Source organism: Mycteria americana, chromosome 9 (assembly GCF_035582795.1).
Source record: "Mycteria americana isolate JAX WOST 10 ecotype Jacksonville Zoo and Gardens chromosome 9, USCA_MyAme_1.0, whole genome shotgun sequence".
Lineage (NCBI taxonomy): Eukaryota > Metazoa > Chordata > Aves > Ciconiiformes > Ciconiidae > Mycteria > Mycteria americana.
In genome coordinates, this window is record NC_134373.1 from 30,026,795 (window position 1) to 30,043,194 (window position 16,400).

At 35.0% G+C, this 16,400-nt stretch overlaps 1 protein-coding gene across 3 annotated transcripts in view; it reads left to right on the forward strand.

The window, feature by feature from the left end:
* PTPN4 (protein tyrosine phosphatase non-receptor type 4) overlaps positions 1-16,400 on the forward strand; it is a 119,716-nt gene that overhangs the window by 87,562 nt on the left and 15,754 nt on the right. For all 3 annotated transcript variants that reach the window (XM_075512702.1, XM_075512701.1, XM_075512703.1), the window contains 7 exons: positions 1,883-2,017; positions 3,287-3,445; positions 8,560-8,719; positions 11,739-11,822; positions 11,902-11,958; positions 13,351-13,507; positions 15,027-15,193. In XM_075512702.1, coding sequence (XP_075368817.1) covers positions 1,883-2,017; positions 3,287-3,445; positions 8,560-8,719; positions 11,739-11,822; positions 11,902-11,958; positions 13,351-13,507; positions 15,027-15,193 — 919 coding nt within the window. The remainder of the gene's footprint in view (positions 1-1,882; positions 2,018-3,286; positions 3,446-8,559; positions 8,720-11,738; positions 11,823-11,901; positions 11,959-13,350; positions 13,508-15,026; positions 15,194-16,400) is intronic.

A 16,400-nucleotide genomic window follows, 5' to 3' on the forward strand; every position in this document is an offset into this window, starting at 1 on the left:
TTCAAATATCAATATACTATTAGATTTTTTCCCAGGTAGAATAAGACCTGAAACAGTAGTATGTAGAACAGCCCGTCTTGCTTAACTGTCTGAAATTTGTCAGCTGTTATTCAGTAAGTCTTTAGAGCAGCAAAGCAGCATGCTAGTACATGTTCAGAACTGCTTGGGGGTGGAAAAACAAAAATAAGCCCTCCACACACAGATCAACACTCCTTTAGTATCAAACACTGTTGACCTCAATAGGACTTACATATTTCTGCATGTGAAGATAGATTATTCAATATGACACTTGGTTAGTTATTGTTGTAGACTTTTTTGATAATATTGAGGACAGTCTGCTTAAGGTGGTGGCTTGCATTGAGTTTTAAGTTCTGTGAGAAGCAAAAATGTATTTGTAACTAAGGTTTTCATTTTCAGAAGGATGTAATTTGTGTCCAGGTAGTTCCTTAAATTCTCAATGTTCCTTCTTTCTGGACTTGCACTTTCAGTAAATCAGTAAGGTGATGATGAAGATGAAGAACAGTTACCATCCCAAGGACAGCAAAAGCAGAAGTTATTTTGTGATATGGGTGTATGGAGCTGGGAAAACAAATGAAGGATTTATGCTGATATAATAATATGTTGTCACCTCATTGTGCAAAGCTGGAGCGTAGAGTATAGTGATAGAATATAAAGGCAAATGGGAATGAAATTATCATGGCACAAAAGACTGATGAAACTGAGGTATCGCTGGAACAAGAGAGGGTTGGGTAATGATAGAGGAGAAATTTGAACTACGTAGCACCATCAAAGTAGTAGAATTAAAGTAAAAACCTGGTAACACAAAATACACAGGACATTTAAGGATTGTTTAAAAGAATTTTTGTTGTTGGCTAAAGAATTTTCAGTTGAAGACAACAAACAGCAAGTCTGGGTATATTTAGTCAGAGGATGGTTTAACCATCTAATGTGATGCTAAGAAAAAAGCAACCACAATTCTTGGATGATTCATTTGATGATTTCCAGTATAAAAGGGAAATACAGTATTTCATGAGAAATTGCAAGTATGGTCTCATTTGTGCTTAAGAAATAGGTGAAAGAAACAGCAGAAGGGGATTGTAGGTATCCTGGGATGACTGGAGAATGAGAAGAAAACGTTTCCTCAATATCGAGAAAGGGCAACAAGTAGAAAATACAATTCCTTTTTTATAAAAACACTGGTGATAACGACCTTTAACCTGAAGGATGTTTCTAGCACAAAACCAAATGAAGTTTGGTTACTCACAAAGAAGTTTAAATAGGATGATTGCATCTGCCTTACAGGTGACAAAACATGTTCTGGAAGAAAGCATGTCGCCTTGATGGAAATCCCTGATGAGTAAACAAAACTCAGTAGCTCCGTTGCCATGTTGATGGTTACCCCACTTTCAGTTCTTCAAAGTCTTTGGGAGTTTTTTGGGGCTCATGTTTCCACTGCTTTATTTTTCCTAAAATGGCTGAATAGTTTTTACTTAGAGGTTTTTTGTTGGTGGTGGTTTTTTCTTTCTCATTTTTAAGTTCAGACCTCTCAAAGACTCTGTTTGAGTCGGATTCTCTTTGAGGCATTAGAAATGCCTAGTGAAGTTTAGTAGGTTCCTCTTCCATCTCGCCTGTTTCCCTCCCAACCAACAGTATTTTATGACTGTATTTCATTGACGTTTTTGTACAAAGTACAGATAATGAAGTACAATATATTGAGAAAATACAGAACTGCCCATGTAAATACAGTTTTGCATTATTACATTTCCTTTCTTCCATATAATTTGCTTTCCTATGATAGAACATCAGTTTCGTGGTGAATTTTATGTAATTTTGTTCTTACCTCATATAATTTTTGGTTAGTCATTTTACTTGCTGCTTCTAGATCCCCCAGTAAACCCTTGGCAAGGAAATTAATGAGCGGGATGGACTGGGAAGTAGTGAGCAGGAACTCACTGTCTGATGATAGGTTGGAAACACAAAGCCTACCATCACGGTCTCCACCTGGAACCCCCAATCAGTAAGTAGCATCGAATCTTCTCTCCCTAGAAGTGACTGTCTACCTCTAATGTGAGTGACCTACTTGTGTAATAAAAGGTTTAATGCGTTACAGAGACAAATAACTTCATAAATTATGTGCTGAGTGGTTCTCTGGAACATTTAGCTCCAGATCAGAGAAACTATTTGGGGGTGAATTTTAGGTGCTTCTCACTCAACCTATAAAAAGTGTAAGATGTAGCACGCTACCCTAAATTTGAGAGCTTGAGTTTTCTCAAGCACAGTTAAAACTAAATTATTCATTTGGCTAAGAAAAAAACCTGATAATAAAATCGGCGTGATATTTTAGAAATAATTGATTCTGGTTAATACCACTTCTTAAAACATTGGGGAAAATTACTTAATCATAAATCCTTGCAGGTTTATTCCCCTCAATTTTTCTGCATTTTTCTTTCAAAGCTCACTCTTTTCACATGATAGAGCTTTCTGTTCGATGTTTATAGTTAGTGAAAAATAATTCCTGATTTCTTTTGGAAAATAACCAGTTTTCTCAGTGTGCTGAAACTGGCTTAAGAATTCGTATTACCCGATTTTGTATTGCATAAACCAGAAAGTTTTAAGATTCTTTGGCATTGCTGCATAGTATTCAAAAGACTGTTGTAAATATCTGTAGCATTTAAAAATTATTGTAAAAATTGTGTAATAATGATGCTTATAGCATAGCATAACTTAATCATGCATGTTTCAAAGCATTTTAAGAAAGATGCCTATGTCACTATGCTAGTTTTCAAATGGGAAAATTTTGGGTCATAGAAATGATAAGACTCTCAGTGCAAAGCTTATGATTCTTCTAGGAGAAGATGCAGGGGATGAAATGTTCCTCTTAATGAATTGAGGTTAAGTTCTGCCATGAACAGAGCCAGGATTTTTCTTCTTGGGGATTCATTTTTCTTCTCATTGACTGGACTGTCAGTCCAGTAGCCTGTTCATTGGACCGTAATGCTTTCAGTCTTCTTTAATTAAAAAAAAAGGCAAGAAAAATATTAGCCATTTAGTGTTTAGGAAAATAATATTGAACACTTTTAAAAAGAAAATTATGAAATATAGCAATTTCATCTGACAACATAATTGTTTCAGTGATTTTTGAAACCTTAAATTATTTAATAAAAATATGTATATGAACATGTGCTTGCACTGAGAGGAAATAATTATTTTAGCATTCCTTTGTAGTGGTGTAAGATATGTGGGTTAATATTCCTTTCACATTGCACTGCTGTGCTTTCCCTCTTAGTCGCAACTCTGCCTTCACTCAAGAAGGAGCCCGGTTACGACCCTCATCAGTTGGACATTTAGTGGACCATGTAGTTCACGCTTCCCCAAGTGAAGTATTTGTGAATCACAGATCCCCATCTTCCACCCAGGCTAATAGCATCATACTGGAATCATCACCGTAAGTTCTGTGGTCGTTACTGTATGGCTGCATGCAGGGCTTCTGAAGATAAGTTAGAAATCTTTGCCATTAAGAATTTAGTGTTAAATGTTTGGGTCAGGGAGAGCCAGAAAATCTAATAAAAAGGTAGCTGTTGTTTAGGGAGTATTAGTATAGGTCTTATTGAAAATTAAATGATATAGAATTAAAGACCTATATCTGATGTGTTCCTGGTGCAGGATTACAATACCTTCCCCACCCACCCACCCAAAGTGGGTTTGCTGTAATGTGGCCATCAGTATCTGGATGTGGAAGCAAAAGTTATTTTTTTGGTAGAACTGAAATACGTTGTTTTGTGATAAAAGTTTTTAATTCCCATGAGTTTGGAAATTTTGCTTTTTGTCAAGGCACAGAAGTATGAGTGAGCTTTACAAATTATTTAGCCAAAATACCTTCTTAGCACCCCAGCATTCTGAGGTTCCTAGTGTTTTGTATATTGTTATAGAGTATATCTTAATTTTTTTAAGATAGCACTATCAGGCTTTTTTTCTGTTGCGCTGAATATTCTTGATACTGTAAGTTTACTGTGCTATGATGGGCAAAATAAAAACTATTACAGTGTATTAAGTCCAGAAGGATGACAAACAAAAAAACATTGAGTTATTCAAAGATTTGAAATACTCAATAACTTGTGGCCAGAGTACAGATTAATTGGGGAAAAAGGGTGCGCAATATACACCTTATTAACAGTGCCACTGTACCTTCTTATATATAGCTATACATGTAATGCTAAACTTCCTCTCATAATTTTGTATAATCTCTGTTAGCAAGGAAATTGTGCAGATGGTTTCAAAACCATTTGAGAACTGTAAAATAGCACATACATAATTACATGTTTTTAAACAAATTGTGTGTGCTAGGAAAAGTTACTCTCAGAAGGTATTTGAACACAATTTTAAAACCTTGCTTGGACTGTACCTTCAGTTTTACCAACTGCGTCTAACTTTGGGGAGGGGAGTAGAATACAAAATTTTTAAAGTTTTGTAAAATAACACAAGATGCTTTTTATGATAGGGTACAATAGTTGTAATCTGACCATCAGCTAGTTATTTAGCTTTCAGAGTTAGAAAACAATCATTTGGCCTAATAATACAAAACCCCCTTTTTTGGTGGGCTTTTTTAACCTATTCACATGGCAAGGGAGTCTGAAAACTGGAGCAGTTGTGAATCTTTTATCATATTAAGAGTTTTTCTGTACAAAGGCCACACAGGGTCAGGTTCCTTCTGTTCCAAGACTTCCAACTTAAGTCAAGTCTCCACCATAACTTAAGTCAAGTCTCCAGCATAACTCAAGTCTTCCAACATAACTCAAGTCAGTTATGAGAAACACTGAATGGTAGAATGATACAGTGAAGTAAGGGCAATTCTTAAATATTCTCTTTTATTTGTATGCCTGTAAGTTAAGTTCTAAAGATGTTCCTGAGTGTCCTTGGGATTTGTTTATTTAAGACCTGATTTCTTGTGTAAGTCACCATAGAAATGAGTCTTAAAAAGAGAGGAAGTGGTTTTGTAAATTAGTTATGCAACTATGGCTGTTCTTTTTCATGATTTTGCACTTTTTATGCCCAAGCAGAAAAACTATTGCTCTTCCATCACTAAGTTTTGGGTTTTGTCTTTGTTTTTTCCCTTGTTGGAAGCTTAAAAGTGGAATTTAATCTCCCAGTATAGTTATCTAGCGTAAGGTATTTTTAAGAGTGAGGACGTTGACTGTCAAAAATACATGAACGCCATTAGGGTCTTCTGAAAGTTCCAGGTGATGTTATTGATTCAAGATTTGAGATTTACGAAAGAAAGTAGTAGTCACGAAGTTCATATTAGCTGTATAATTTACAATTAATCCAAAAAGCTATTTCTTAAACAATTTGGCCTTTCTGAGTGAAAAGATTTGAGTAGTCTATCTGCTAATTTGGGGGAATTCTTATTTTGTTGATCAAATTTACATATGTAAGAAAGTCAGAGGGGCTAACCTGACAGGCAGTAGGTTTAGTGATCTCTCTGAGTTTGGAGTCAACATAGCAAAAGAAATGAGAGTTTCAGTGCAGTTTAGAAGGATATTATAGCTTAGCTAATACAACCTTTAATTCCACATTTTTTTCTTCATCTGCACGTGCTATTCAAAACTAAATTGAGAGATTTCTGCTTGTAGTTCCCTGAGGTAATTATAACCTTAAATTCCACAAGCATGTGATATGTGTTTAGTTTAATAAATTTATGGGGGTGTGTATGAAACTTTTGCTTAATATATTAAAAGGTCAGACTGGATATCTGTAACAAAAATACCCTAAGCTTGTCAGTGCCAGGGTTTGTGTGTTATTTTATTATTATGTAAATTGCTGAATGCAGTAACAGAGAGCTGCTTTGCCTGCAAAATAGGCTGCTTTTACTGCCATTGTCTAAGCATTCATAAGGAAATTCAAAGCTGACTGGGCAAATATAAAGCAATGAAGTTTTTGCCCAAGGCTCAATTGTTAGTTCTCACAATTCATTATGCTAATATATTACAGTACTTGCATTGCTGCTTCTAAAATGCTCATTTAAGTAACTTTTCAAATCTTTTCTATAAGTTTGTATGTTCAGTAGGAATTTATTTGTGTTTGTTGGCATGTATGTACAGACATCTAGCCAAGCATAAGAGCCCATCTTTTACTTTTATCGGAATTACTTCTTTTGTGTCTCTACTCATGTTTTCTGTTCCCTTTTTATTCAGTTTAAAACTCTCAGGAGTAATTGTTTGCAGGAAAATACATAACTATGTTGCCCTTCTCTTAAAAGGCTGAATAATCTGTGCTGGCCAGACTTGAATGAATAAATACATAGGCAGCTAAAAGCTCTGGGTGACCTTTGTAAGTCAATGTCTAAATAATTTATAGCTGCCTTGAAAATTCATTTTGCAAATGTTGGCAATCATCATATTTTGTCTTTCTCCACAAAAATGAATTTAGAAAAGCTGCTTATCCTGAAAAATAAAATATAAGGATGATATGCTCTTTTTTACTGCCACTTGCATTGAAAAGTGTTAAGAAATGTTATTTTTATGCCCTAGTATGTTTTGAACATGAGATTCTTCAGACATCAGATACTGAATAATTACTTTTTTTCTTTTAACACTGCATGAAAAAAATTATTTTCTGAAAGTTGAAATTAAGCGAAAACATGCAGAAAAATATTGTTAGGATCTTTTCAAATGTACTGTTTTCATACATTGACAAAACATTTTGTCAATATTTCGTTTTCTAAGAAAATTGACTGAATTTTTTAAAACTGAAATGGAAAACATGTGTTTTTTCAAAGTGAAGTGTTCCATTTCCCATTCACTTTTCATGAGGTTCATCCTTTTATTTGAAATCACTGTAGACAATTGTGATCTGATTTTTTGTTTTTATTTGAAAGCATGTACCTGGGATCTGTCTTTCTTTAACTGCAAAGAAATAAATTATACGGTATGGAATTTGATGTGTGCCTTAGGTTTTCTAACTTGCAGCAACTTGAAATGTTATGCTGTCTCATAATGAGAGTCTTACCCTGCTAACAGTTTACTGTGGCTAGACCAGTTAAATACAGTAGGACTACTCAAGTGGTTACCCCTGCTTTTTAGAGGGATGTTATGCTATGAGTTACCGCTACAGCTTGCTGATAACGAAAGGGCAGTGTCCTATTCCTAGTTTCTGGGAGTGTACTTCCCTCTCTGTGCGGTGGTCAACCCTGTGATGAACCAGTTCACCTTTATAAACCAGCAGAGAGCTACCCAGACTTGTCCAAAAAGTCAATGTATTTTTGCTTGCTTGGTAAGCTGCCTTAGCCAAGGGAGGAGCACCAGAGTGCTTCAAGGAAGGGGCTGTGGGTGTGGGTGAAAGAAAGAAAGGAGGCACCCATTTTTGGTGGTAGCGTTCTCTTTAGATTTAGCTGTAACCTGTAACTTTATTCTTGGTGGTTTTTGGATTTGCCACTAGTATCAGTGGGCTGTTGTCATAAGTCATTAAATTACTTAATAATACCTTTTAATGTGGTTCATGGGGAGGAAGGCATGTATCCTTGCTGGTATTCAGAAACTGGCATTCAAACTAAGTTAATGGGAACTATGTGCTAACTGCCCTTTTGGGCCTCTCAAAATGTTCTTAATTCTTAAATATAAAGCCATATAATGAAAGATGAATCATATATTTATGTAATACAAATTATACAGTTAAGCTTTTATTCCAAAAGGACTAATAAAGGAAATTATCCATATTATACATAAACACAGAGAACATTTTTATTAATCTACAGTAGAATGCTTGCAGATCTAAAACAGAATTTGAACTTTCTGCTATTTCATCTTAAGTAATGGTGTTATAACTCAACTAAAAAATGCATGCGATGAATGCCATTTTTACAAATGTTTCAAAGCTGCGTATGTTTCAAAGGGAAATATGTTTAAGAGGGGGGAGAATTTCTCTTGAAATGTATACATATACTTTTCAATTGAAAAATTAAAATTTAACACTATCATGTCCAGTGGGCTTTTCAAATAAATAAATTCAGGGGGACAGTTGAGTTGTGTTCAGCTTGCATTCCTATTTTTAGATCAAAAGCCAAAAACTAGTGTGGGAGCACTTTATTATGCTGCTTGTGTCTGTTTTTAAAATTTAAATTGAAGGCATTAATTTAAGATGCAAACTAAATGATTTTCTTACTGAGGAAAACGTATTAAGTGACTTATCTATTTTAGAAATAATTTTATTTTTTTTAGCAAGAGTGCAGAGTATAAATACAGTGAATTTTATAATATTCCAATATAAAGTGGTTAAGAGTGTTAAAACCATTAAAAACAAAAAACAAACTCGTGTAAAAGATTAACTTACTGGTTCTGTGTACAGTTGCTTGTCAAGAAAAAAAGCAGTAACATGTCCAAACATACACTTCCAATATATCCCACCACAGTACATTTTTGAGATTCTAAAAACACATACAGATATTCAGCTCTCAAGCTCTCAAACTCTTGAGTTTCTTCTAGCATTTTCAGTTTATTTGGAACCCTAAAAGAACTGTCAATATCTCATGATTGTTCCACTTCATACTTCTATTTTGGTATTTAGATCTCAAGAGACTCCTATAGATGGGCAGCCTCCTGCGTTACCACCCAAACAATTTAAAAAGAACAGTTGGAACCAAATTAATCATTCACACTCACAGCAAGAACTGGATAACCATATTAATGAAACATTCGATGTTCCTGCATCACCTGAAAAATCCACAGTAAGTTTTTTTGAATCCAGTTTAACCATTTTGCTTTTTATCGGAATGATAGTCTTACTTTTCATGAGGTTGGTTCTGACGCATTTCAGAGAGTTGTTGTGTTTGTGCATTACATTGCAGCATTTCCATTATACATACCGTCTCTTTGCTAGCTTCCACTATTTTTTCCACCTGCTGGAGTAGTCCTTTGTCAGTTGTCATCAAATGACTACATTGGGATGAATATGCAAACATTTTGAACATTAGCTTTTCAGCACATGCAGAAATTTCTAACTAACCTCTTCTTTGAGAAGTCATTTACCATCAGTTTTGAAGAAGACTTTGCAGACACTACCACTGGTGTTTAATCTAGCTTTTATCAAAAAGCTGAAAGTAAAAGTGCCTACCAGCTTCTAGAGCAGTTTCGTCAGGAGAAGCTTCTTGAATCTGTGGTTGCATTCCTCATCAGAATTTCCAAGAAAGAGACTCTACCAAGAGACCTGTGACAACAAATGTAAAAATCTGAGCAAAAGTTCTTTTTCCACGCTTAAGCATGTGCTAGATGAGTAAGCTAGTTGGTTGATTATTGTCTGACTGAGGTGAGATCTCACTGATCATTTTTGTGATTTTTGTCCTTCCAGAAGTTTTCAAATGGTTCTTGGTTTTATACTGATGTGGGACAAGAAATGGTTTGCAGGATGGGAAAACTGTTTAACATCCAGATGTAGCAAATACTGTATAAACAGTTTTGCCAACCTCAGACATTCAAAATTATGAGTCAGCTCCCAAAACTGATATTTTAGAAATGCCTTTGGTTTATTTTTACTTGCATTCTGAACTCTAAGCCTAGGGTGTTCTCTCAGGCCTCATTACAAAGTTAAGATTCCCACAAAACCAATATTTAATTTCGTAGCTGGGGTTTAAATAACACACACAAAAGTGAAACTTGTAAATTTATGACAATTTTGGGAATGTTGTAAAAAATTTTGCTTTAATTAAATAAACCAAATTTTTAACAGCTTTGTCTTCTGTCAGTGCTTACCTGAGTCATATTAAAGTACTGTTCTGTTTTGAAAGATAATGCTACTTTACTCATCAAGTTTTTCTGCTCTGTATTCAGTTATCTTTACCAAATTGACAAAAATAACTTTCAGTTGTTTTTTTAACTCCTTTTAGTTCTGCAAAACCAACACAGCTGCGTGAGAATGAGGTTCTTTTTTCTCTGCGCATTGTCAGTGTGATTGTTTGCTGTAGTCCAATGGGCCACATTTATGCAGCCTCGCTTAAGGCGGTACACTGTTGTAATTGAAGATCTAATTTGGTCTGCTGATGACTTTTTATTTTGGGTATTAGAGAAGAATGAATGTAGCATGACTCTGAAATTTTGTGAAATTGTAAATTTAGGATTTGGAATGTGGGTTTTTTTTCCAAAGTTGCTTTTCTGACCAGAATGCACTTCAGGTTCCTGCACCACTAAAGTCTCTTCTGCTGCTCCATCTCAAGTAGTTTAAGGAAAACCCTTCACCATTTTGACTTCATTTAGCTATTGAATTTCCTTTGTCTGTTGTATGTATGGAGAGACTATTTAGAAAGGTAGTAAGTAGGACAGGTATGGGAATGACAACTTTTTACTCCATCTGCAATCCCTAAGTATCCAGTCTGAGAATGTCCCAGAGGTATTTGAAAACAGGTATGGCCAGGAGTCCCTTCAATCAAACAGGTTAATGATGATATACTGTGCTCTCTTCAGGTTTTTCATTATAAACTGCTGCTCAAAATAGCCTGTTAAAGCGGGAAATTATTATTCCTTTTTTGTCTGGGGAATGCAATGACACAACAGTTGCCAAACGCTACAGGTGGGCGCTTGGTGATTGTTCATTCTGCCCAGGAACCTGAGTCTGGTCTCCTGTGCCAGTGAACGTAGGCTAAAATGATTTGCATATGATCAGGCTTCCTAAGCACCCTTCCTTCTCGATAACATGTCTTCTGCTGTTACTTTCCTCTCCTTCCCCAAATATTTCATCTTTTCATTACTATGAATGTGTTCGAGCAGGGTTTGTTTTGTTTTAACCAAGAGCTTAAAACACCTGGAATTGATTTAACTTTTTATGACCCAAGTTGAGCAGACTTCTTTTACCTATTGAACCTGCAGGTTTTGAATTTTCTTACATATAGAATGTAAGATTTGTAAATGTAATGTGAATTTAATAAGTTTTTTTTGTTTTCTTCCTTTGTGAATATGAGTCTTATGCTTTGGTTGTAATTGGTAACATTGAAAACTTCTTTAATAATACTTTGCATCCTCACCATAGAAACTATAAAAATACTAGCAAATCTTCAGTCTGTGAAATAAATATTGATGGGAACAAACTAAAAATCACTTCAATGGCACTAAGTTGATTTTTCAAGATGAAGAAAGTGTCTAGTATTCCCCAGTTTATTGGTAGTTCCTTTAACAGTGATAGTGTGATGAAAATAAAACCAGAAAGAAAGCAGCTAAAATTGTCAGAGCTTGATCAGTGCGGAGCATGTCTCACACCTCATACTCCAGCACACTGGAAATGGAATGGGGGATACGGAACCAAGATTTTGTTGCCAAACTTGTCCTTGCTTACTACTGTCATATTGCTGTTAATAGAAACAAAAGTATACCTTCAATTACCTTATTTTTCATCATATTACATTCTTACTGCAGGCTTTTCACTGTGGTCTTAAAACAAATTTAAGGAGTTTCCATTTAGTAAACCATTTTCCTTAAGACTGCTTGAAGCCAATTAGTCTTTTCTAATGCTTTTTCTTTCTTTGAGCTTGGTTTGACAGAACACACTTTTAACTTAGTTATGTCCAAGACTTTTAAATGTGTAACTTTTCCCTTTTATGCAAAACTCAAGATAAGATGTTTGCGCTATTCCTTGATGTTTTCTCAAGTGTCCAGGAGCAATTACTTGATGAGGAAACTGTAAAATTATTACATACAATATCCTCAAAGTCTAACTATGAACAAAATATATATTAATATAATATCATTTTTGTTTACTAGCCTAATGGTGGTGTCCCCCATGACAATCTTGTTATGATCAGAATGAAACCAGATGAAAATGGAAGATTTGGCTTCAATGTAAAGGTAACAGTACATCTATTCCCTTCATGTCTATTCTGTTCTGACATTTGTGATTTATTACTAATTTAATTTGTTTTTCAAGGGTGGATATGATCAGAAGATGCCGGTAATAGTGTCGAGGGTAGCTCCAGGAACACCTGTAAGTTATCAAAAAAACAAACTTGGTAGCAATATCTGTGTATCTTGAAGTATGTATTCAAAACTGTAAATTATTTCATAGCTGCCCATGAAAATTAGTTTGTGTTACACCTTTATCCTAACAAAGCAAATTAGATGCAGTCAGAATTTGATGGGGCTACATAACATTTTTAAAAGTTCTTCAGTCCTCAAAAATATTTTTTTCTTACTGAAACAAAGTTTAATTCCTGAAAATTACAGGGAGTTACAGGTGTTCAGTATGTGCTGTTTCTTGAGCTTTGTCATCCTAAAAATACATTTACTTTATTACTTTTTAAAAATATAGGCATTCATATAATTTCACATAAATTATATATTGAAAGGGTCTTTTAGTATGTTAAAAATAACTGAAATAGCAAATCTCTCTTATTTTAGTGACAGATGTAGCTGAATAAAGCCAAGATTTAGATTAAAATAAGACATCATGAATCATTCATCAGGTCTGATTGTCTGTTGTTACTGGTGTTTAGTGACTATTAATAGTGTCTTCTAACTAGGCACAATATTTTGTCAGTTGATTGCCAAAAATAGTGACCTGGTATTCAGCTGACTGGAGTCAGCTCTGTTAATACCTTGTAGAGTGAACCATTTATTTGCTAACATTGAAGAAGCAGAGCTTTCCTTTTTTTTTTTTTTTTTTTTTTTTACTGTTTGAAACTATTAAAATGTTTGCCCAGAGCATTGTTCTTGTCCCTGTTAATTATTATCTCTGAAATATTTAATAACATAAATAATTTTGGCTGAATGCTTTAAACATCCACTCTCTAAGCAGAATTTATTTGGCGATGGCATGTACTCTTTCTTTTCTGCAACAATGTTTAGACTATGATTATAATAATGATTTTTATTACCGGGTTCCTCTCTCTGGGATTACTGGGATTTATGCGTTGTCTTTGGTCCTTGGCTTACTCTTGTCATTACCGTTGCTATATTTCACACCTGAAGCATTTAAGCCTGTGAAATTTATTTGGACAAGGTTTTGCCATGTTACTCCCTTCCCTTCAAAGATAAGAATGTCCTGCTTTTTAATTGCCTATACAAAATGTGATTCAAACAGAGGAGCTTTCTACTTCAACCAGAGGAGTGAAGTAACAGCTGCCGAAAGGCATGTTAACGATGACAGTCACCTCCCAGTTGCAAACTGATTTGTTCATGTGAATGGCACCGTCTTATGTATTGTGTAACACTTAAATTTATCATTTGAATACAATGCAGCAACCATAGCAACTAGGCTGTTAGGATTCAAGTCCCCAAGTATAGTTACTTTAAGTTGCTATTTTAAGGTGAGAATTTGGAAATGACTTGTTTTACAGATTTTTTTTTTTCCCCTTCTCCCCGCCCCCCTCCCTTGCAGGCTGATCTCTGTGTCCCTCGTTTGAATGAAGGGGACCAGGTTGTACTGATTAACGGCAGGGATATAGCAGAACATACCCATGATCAAGTTGTTATGTTTATTAAAGCTAGCTGTGAGAGGCACTCAGGGGAACTTGTGCTCCTAGTTCGACCCAATGGTGAGTGATTTGTTAATAATAATAATAATATCCACACCTTGCTTTCATTTTCTAACCTCCATTTTGTGTCCTGAGATGGCATGTTTAATATCTTTGTAAGAAAGAACTCCCTTCCTTGAAAAGGAATTGCAACAACACAATGTATTGTACAAATCTTGATCAATCCAATACTCTAAGGAGCTGTGCGTAACTAAGTGTTGAAAATTAATAGGAAAGTCAGAGATCAAATATTTCTAACAGAGAGCTAATTTAAATTTTGTTCTCACTCTCATTGATAAAAATGTCCAGAAAGCTATATGGATATTGAATGCAGTTTCTGAGGTTGCTGTTGTTTCCTTAAAGAAAGTAAAACCCAAACACAAACAAACAACAAACTCCTCACCAAACACACAGTATTTGGATGACTTTGGAGTTCGATATATGCAAAATCATTCCATATGTCTTTGAAACAATCCAGAACAACCGGTAACATTTCTACGTGAGGAGGCTTAATAGAAGAAAGTGCTAAAAATGCAGTTTAAATAACAGTTTGTGCAATGTATTCATGAAATACACTGTTGGAGCATTGCCAGCAGATGGTCACTGGATTTAATTCTGCTGCACATCCCAATTATAATACAGTTGCAGAGGAAAAAGCAAAATGAAAAATAATGATGTTTAATTGGAATAATTGAAATTACTTTAGGAGAGTACCTCAGCCACCTCATAAACAATTTTTCCTTTATTCACTTATTTGCACTCCCCACTTACTTGTGCTCTCATTCTGTGTGTAAGTTCTCTTGCACCTGTTGTGTGCTTACTTTCTTTTTCAGATAAAATTGTTAGCTTTGTTTACAGATTTACTAAAACAGTTTTGCCTTGTGTGTTGATTATCTTTGTATTCTGGATAAAGACACTTGAGTTGTAGAAGTGAGGAGTTGCCAGTTTCCTCCCTTGTGGACATTTGATACAATTTAAAAACAGGCTTTCAAACAGCATATGTTTCTGTTATGTATAGTAGGAGATGCATATTATTTTTCATTTTATTTATAGGCAGGGCACACAGACAGCATTGATACCATTATAATGGCATGTATTAATGCCACTTTCCCAGGTGTTCTGCACATCTTGCCCTAATTACTGAAGCCTAAAATCAGTTCAAAGTGAATTAAAAGTAAAAATGTAAATGCCACTATAATGACTTCAGAGGCATCAGGTGACAATCTGAGATTAGGGAGTTACATCAGACAAGGTAGGGTATAACGTGAGTTTTGATCAAAATTTTAGCAGTCAGTGATGCACTTTCACTTAAAATTACTATTCAACAACAACAACAAAAAGTTTTCTCATGGATTATAATGATCAGTAAAGGCTACTTGCCCTTGCTGATGGGGACTAAAATCAGTGTGTTAATAAATGTGGATTTTTTTCTGCAGGAGAAACGCTTGTCTTTTTTGCTGTTTTAAATAAATGACTTAGAGTTAATTTACTTGCCAAACAGCATGATCAGTCAGAGTGTTCATACCTTTATTTGTTATAGCTGTCTATGATGTTGTGGAAGAGAAGCTGGAGAGTGAGCCTGACTTCCAGTACATCCCTGAGAAATCTCCACTTGATGGTGTCCATCAAGATGATAATGCTCTGAGGGAATCCATGATTCAGCTAGCAGAGGGGCTTATCACTGGAACTGTTTTGGCCCAGTTTGATGTGAGTACCGTGTTGCCTGTAGCTGTGTGCAAGTTCCAAGTCTTTTGGGACAGTAATTCTTTTAAGCAGAGCAGATTTCAGTTAAATGTCAGTAGAGTCAGCATCTTTTACCAAAACAATTGTCTTACACTCTCAAAAGAAAAATAACAAAAAAAATCCAATCCTGTATTGTATGTGCAAACTTATGGCATAGAATAATCCTAATACTAGTTTTTAATGTTGTTTGTTAAAAATAGCTTTATTGATTACTTACAGCTTTTTGTGGTTATCAGGGACCTATGCTAATAAAATACTTTCATGGAGATGAAGACAGAACAAAATATGTGTTCTGTACTCAGATCTTCATTCCATATCTAAGTTACTGTAGAAACTGAATAACAGCTCAGTTGTTGACATTTTATGGACAATCTCAATGAGGGAAGGTAAAATTACCAATGGAAAATACAACCCTAATCTTAAGGGTTGCAACCCTAATCTTAAGGGTTAATGTAAAAATGTCTTATCTAAATAGTTGATTTTTTATGACATATTTCAAAAGAACAGTGCACTTCCTCTGGGGTCCAGAGCTGCTGATAGCTATAGTCATCCTTTAGCACTAACTTGTGCCTTGATGATATTCCATCTTTAATGCATGAGATTAAGTGACTTAAAGCAGGAAGCAGTAGGTTTGTAAAACACAGCAGTTTGAATTCTGTGAATTCCTCACCAAATGGAGACCTAGCATTAAGTATTACAACATATATTTATAAAATTTTTATATACTATTCTTTAAGAACTTTGGTAAGATTTACTGTAATATATAGAAAGAAAAGATTTTCTCAAAGTGATTTAAAATCCCTCCATAACCATACATTTTCAGTCTCCCAAACAGGTTCAATGTTTAAAAATTTTTAAAGTGCTTTTTATTGAACCTGGATCATTTCACCGATACTGTTTGCAGCACAAGGGTTGTGGCAGTGCATGGCTAAGGCATGAGAGGGCAGGAACCTCTCAAAGGAGATTTTGTACAGGAAAAACATGAGGTAGCCCAGGATTTGCTCTGCAGTTACTGAAATATGGAAGGACATCTGGGGGGGGAAGTGACACAACTGCAATGTAGGTAGATGCCTATACACAACACAATCAGCTTGCCCCAAATCACTGTATGGAATGTCAGTATCAGTCAATTCCCTTACCAGTATACAATATTAACTTTTCTCTGGATCAG